The 6000-nt window shown below is 52.2% G+C and overlaps 1 protein-coding gene across 1 annotated transcript in view; it reads right to left on the bottom strand.

Annotated features, from left to right (window-relative positions):
• Nucleotides 1-4536, bottom strand: part of RNF217 (ring finger protein 217) — a 63888-nt gene extending 59352 nt beyond the window's left edge. Inside the window, exon 1 of the mRNA XM_059468108.1 lies at nt 3901-4536. Within this exon, the coding sequence (XP_059324091.1) occupies nt 3901-4536 (636 nt within the window). The remainder of the gene's footprint in view (nt 1-3900) is intronic.
• Nucleotides 4537-6000: the final 1464 nt, after the last annotated feature.

The raw sequence follows: 6000 nt of genomic DNA on the forward strand, positions 1-6000 counted from the left end.
TATAATTAAAGCACCATAAAATCTGATGAAGAATACAGTATGGTGTTTAAATTAACTCACCCAAAGTCTTTTACTATAAGAATGACTACTCCAACAGTATTACAAGATTTGCAAAATAAAGCTTCACTAATGAGCACAGCATCAAAACTGGATTATCAAGTTTCCCTATTTGCATGTAGAAAAAGCAGGCACTGAGGTTTCTATAAAACTTTTGAAGCCATTTTATAGGAAAAGTGAAATGCTCCCTCTTACATAAAAATACAAGCAGCCCAGAGTGGTTAGGCAGTGAACCACTTTTTTAGCAAACCTTGATATGCTCAGTTTCTGAAATAATTTGGGTTTGGTGCCATGTTTAATGAACAGAAAGATGGGAAGTGAAGGAGGTGAAGGAGATACAGATGTAATATTACACCTGTGAGATTAAGTGTCCCGGTTCTTGCTTCCCTGTCCCAGGTTTGTATCCTGGATGACAGAGGGCAGAAACCCACAGCTTCCAGCTGAATGGGAAATGGTTCTTCCACACTTTTGATCCCAACCTCACTCAACATCTACCTGAGAGTCCATGGAGGGAGAACACTGGCCCTTCAGACAATCACACTCTTGAACCTCACCCATTTAGCATAACAAATCAACAGCTCTGGGCTGCATCAATTCCTGGGGACGGCTTGCTGGGACCTGACTCAGGCTCTGTGGGATCCACAACAGATCCTGAGCTCCACACAACCTCTTCCACAACAACCCATACCCATCAATTACATCATCAATTTGTTTGAGTCCAAACAAATGGTCACAGAACTTTTTTGTGAATTGTAGATCAACTGGTCATACTCAGACCCCAAAGAGCTCCAAGTACTCTGTGACTATCAGGATGTGAGACAGAATAGCTAAACTGAGGCAGAAGTAATGTCACATGATTTCCCAAAGTCAGGCTCCAGATCAGCCTGGGCATTCCAGGCTCGCCTGCTAAGCTTCTGCTCCAGTCACTAAATCTTTGAAAGGGATTATGCAGCAAGGTGCCAGTGATAAGACTGGACTTGACCTCTAAGGACCTTCAGACATTACCCCCATTTTCCAGCACGATGATCAACTACTCTGCAGTTGGAGTATTTTCATCTGGCATTCCTTTTAAGAATGCTTAAAACTTCAGTTGATTTTTCTTATCTATAAAGGGCTTGAAGGCAGAAGTTCTGATGCTCTTATATATTTGCAAAGAAAGCATGGTGCATTAACAGAGTTTTTACTTTGCTACTTCATTAAACGTCATTTCAGGAATCACAATGAAGCTATCATGAAGAATACAGCTTTCTCCAGTGAGAGAACACACACAGACATCAAAGACTACACAAATTATTTTAAATGCTAGACTTCTGCCAATATATTCCACATTTTCAGCATGAGAAACCACTCCTCCAGAGATGTGGAGTAAGTCCGGGCAGAGATTACTATTTCTCTGACAAGAAAACCAGATCTAAACTATTCACAATGCTGCTTGGCTTTTTTTTTTCAATTGTTTTTTGTTTGTTTTCAATTTTACGTACATTCTTAAATCAGGCTAATCATATCCTAAAGTAAGACCTTTTAATATTTTCAAACAAAACCAGTTTTTCAGCATTTATACCTTTTGAACATCTCATAATTTTTTTTTAATTTCCCACAAAAAATGCAAAGTCTCAAAGATGAAAGGTAACTTGATTTCTAACCTATACTAGCTTTTCATTCATCCTTCCCAGAAATTCTTCTAACATAACTGACACAGAGATGTCTTTCTCTCTCTCCAGAATGACTCACAGGGTCCTTCCACTGCACAAAGGAAGGAGAGATCACTTCTTGTTCTTCTTGAAGAAATATCGCTTTCTTGTCCTTTTCAAAAAGGAAGATAAGGGAAGAACACATTGGACTGTTATTTGTTGCATTTTGTTTCACTTTTCCCTAACAAATTTATCAAGCAGCTAAAATTCTGCCTGGTCATAAAAGCATCTGTAACAACATGTCCACAGGAGTGCTCTGTGACTCTCACTCCTCAGGATCAGCATCCCTGCCCCACCTTTAAAGCACAGCAGTTAAGTACCCATATGGCCATGTGCCATATGTGTGCCTTCCTTTCCCCAGCTGCTGAGCAATCGTAGTGGCCTCCTTGGAGGGCATCCCTGCATACACATCCAACACCTGGCCAGTGCTAAACCCACTCCATAGCACATACACCCACTTCTTAGGCCAGCCAGCTATTTCAGCCACCAAGCTGCTGCTTCCTCCTCCCAGAGCTCAGCCTGAACCAGGCAGAAGAGTTCTTCCGTATGGCTTTAGATACCAGATCATATAAGTTCCATTACATCGCTGTAAGCTGCAGGCACCTGCAGGACATGGGGAAGATCACCCTGACATCACAACACTTGTCAATTTCCAGCTTAAATGAAAGGCAATACTGACATATGACCTCAGTGGCAGATATCAAAGCCACAAATGTGCACTGACAATATAATCTAAAAACTTAGTGAGAGTTTGCAGTCTACCATTTATCTACAAATCAAATCATTCTGTGCATGAAGTCTCAAGAAGGCTTATTAAGTGTTCCTGAGTTTCAGTGTTACAGGAAACACACAAAACATTAACTCTGACCATCCAATCCATCAGTTCCCAAGTAAAGCCCTTTGCTATTATCTAAACATATCCAAATAAGATCATAAAAATGCTACTGAGTTTACTATTAGCCAAAACAAATACTACCAGCACCAGCAAATGCTACATAGGCTACCAGGGCCCAGAGAGGAGCAACTTGCATTTCACGTACAATTTCCAAGCAGTGAAATGTACTCTGGTCAGAAGAGGCCTGTCAACTATTTATGGAGTGCAGGAATAGCTGTAATCATGCATTCCTTCCCTACACATACAGCCCAGCAGGAGCACAAACTGCCCCAGCACAGCACCAAGCCCCAAACAGGTGAAAAAATTCATTCCACCAACAAACTAGCACATTTCCACCAGGCACATCCTAAAAGCTTCTGCTGAATAAAAGCATAAAGGTGGTACGCAACAGGTTTAGTTGATTTTGTTTTTCCCACACACACACACCATACTTCTCCCCTTGTTCTTCGTGTTTAGGGAATGACAACACTAGCAGCAGAAACACACAAACAAATATTCAGTGAGCTAAACTAACTACAGAAAGACAGAGCAAAGACAGAGCTTAGTTATCAAGTTGATTTGGGCTTAAAATAGCAGTTCTGACTGACAAAACAGTGATGAACATGTAAACACCCTATATGCCAGCTATCTACCAGGATGACCAGTTGCCTGCTCAGGACAGAAAAGTTGTTCTCAATTTTTTTCCTCCAAAGAAGTTACTGTATACTGTTGTTAACTGCAATTGTTCACCAACAGTCACACACACACTATTGTAAGCTAGCACAACTGGTGCAACACCAAACGCAGTGTCCTGCAAGGAGCAGGCCGAGCGGCTGCACCGAGAGCCCGACCATGGAGCGGCAGCGGGCAAAGACCCCGGCTCCAGGAGCCGCTTCGGAGGCGGCTGCCAGCGCTCCCGAACTCCGCTCCTTATCACTCCTTGGCCGCCTCTTACAAGAAAACTGGTGCCGCCGATCAGGTAACAGCAGGAGTTTGAGATTTCAAAGCGAAAATTCTTATAAAGACGGCCAGAGCCTAAAAACGCATTAGCGACCAGCCCGACCAGCCGCGTACGAACGCGCGGAGCAGCGCTTCGGGAACGGGCGGTCGCTGACTCCGCAGCCCGCACGCACGTGGCGGCCGAACGCGTTCCGTACGGGACAGGAAAGGCTCGCTCTCCCTCCGCACCTCACGGCCCAGCCCCGCTCGCCGGGCTGCCCGAGCATGCTGCGGCCACAGCCCCCCCAGCACACCCCGGCTGCTCCCGCTGGGAAGTACCTGGGAGCTGAGGTACCGCCGGAGGCACTCCTCGCACACCGCCTTCTTGCAGCAGGACAGGGGCTTGATGGGCTTCTCCTCCAGGCACACGCGGCAGCTCAGCACCAGCAGCGGCCCGAACTCGCCCGCGATCAGCCCGGAGAAGGGCTCGGGCAGCAGGTACAAGTCCACCACCTCGATGCTACCGCCGGACGACAGCGGGTCGTCGCCCGACACCACCCCGCGCCGCGCGGGGGGCTGCCCCACGCCCGGGCCGCCGCGGGGGGAGCCGGGGGCCGCCGCCGGCCGGTCATTCTCCACGCAGTAGACGGTGCAGTACACGTGCCGCCGGGGGGGGCGGCGGCGGCCGCTGCCTCCCTCCGGCCCCTCCTCCGCCGGGGCCGCCGGCTCCCCCGAGCCCGGCGGCTGCTCCGGCCCGGCCGCCGCCTCCGCCTCCTCTTCGGCTCCTCGCCGCTCCGGGCCGGCGGCGGCCGGCGGCAGGTCTCCGCCTCGCCCCGGCCCGGCCGCCCCGCCGCCCGGGACCGCCTCTCGCGGCGAAGGCGGCTCGTCCGGGCCGGGCTCCCGCGGGTCCCCGACCGGGCTCGGCGGCGCGGCGGCCGCCCGCGGGGTGCTCAGCGAGCTCTGCTGCTCCCCCATCGCAGCCCGCCGCCGCTCCTTCCCATCCAGCCGCCTCCCGGCCCCGCTTCTGCTTCCGGGTCCCGAGCCCCGCTGCGCCGAACCCCGCGCTGCCCGCCCGCGGGAGCTGGCCGCCGCCGCCCGGTCTCCCCGCCGAGGGGCTGCGGGCGCGGGGGAGGGAGCGGCGGCAGCGGCGGGCGCCGCTCCGGTCAGCGCCGCCCGCGGGGTGCCGGCCCGAGCCCGACCCCCATGCCGGGGAGGACGCCGGCAGCCTCCCCTGGTGCCGCGGGGCAGCGCGCCCGGCCGCGCCCCGCAGCCGCCCCGGCCCGCCCCGCGCGTCACCGTCCCCCGCCCGCGGCGGCCGCCCCGCCGGGCGCGCCCGCCTCCCCGGGCCGGCCCGTCCCCTCCCGCGCTGACGCAGCTGCTCGGCTGCGCCCCTCGTTCCGCCGTAAACACTGCGTGGCTGCCCGCACGGCAGCGCCCGGCATCGGCACCGCCAGGCGTTGTCCTGGGCCCCAGGTTCCCTCCGACGTGTGCCGGTACCTGCGGCCCGGCCGCAGAGTAATGTCCTCTGAGTACATGGTGAGCGTCCTATTAAAAATCAGCCCCGAAGAAAAAAATTGTGGTGAGCATCATCGACTCCGCTGTGAGAGCCACGCACTAACATCAAGGCAATAGAGAAAAAATAATTCAAACTGTTAGCAACACGAGTATCCACCCAGGTCCAAAACGATATTTACTTCTTCAGGTACTGACAAGGATTAGGGGGATGCATGGACATTCTGCTCCAGAGCTGGTCAGTATGCCAGTGCCTCTGCTTGAAGATGCTATCTCCAGGCCTTGATGTCATCATTTACATCATCACATAGGGAAGATGTCATGGAACTGATGCTGCAGCAACCTTAACAGGGATTGTGCAGTTTCCATCCCGAACTTTGTGTTCCTCAGAGGTTAATTAGATGCTCTGCTTGAGAGGACATGGCGTTTGGCTTAACTAGAGTGAGAGGAGGAGGTCTGCAGGTCGGGAGATGGCAATCAGGGACATCATGGCTGTCTGCATGTTGTACCCTCAAGCCCAGTGAGCTCATGATCTCAGGCTCACGCAGGGAGCAGCTCCGTGTGTTTGCCTGGCTCTGCGTTTGAGCTCAGCAGTGCAGCTGCTCAGCTGCAGTGTCCCACAGTCAGGGCATTGAGGACGCTGCATGCAGCCAGTCCAGCTTTTGGCTCCTGTGTGGCACTGAAGTACATGTGCACTCTGGGATGGAGCTGAGCCTCTCAGAAAGTCACACAGGGTGGCTGCTGAAGGCTGGCACTGGAGGCACAGCAGGCTCTGTGGAGCAACTGACAACAGCTGCTGGCTTGGAGGGGCTCTTTGTCTTGAAAATACTGTATTTCTTGCAGACCCAATTAGATGTGAGAGTCAGTGAGTATGAATTTGTGCAATGTCCAGCTATAGTTACTCTTCCAGGAAAACAATGTAGAGGA

This window comes from Ammospiza nelsoni, chromosome 3 (assembly GCF_027579445.1).
Source record: "Ammospiza nelsoni isolate bAmmNel1 chromosome 3, bAmmNel1.pri, whole genome shotgun sequence".
Taxonomy (NCBI): Eukaryota; Metazoa; Chordata; class Aves; order Passeriformes; family Passerellidae; genus Ammospiza; species Ammospiza nelsoni.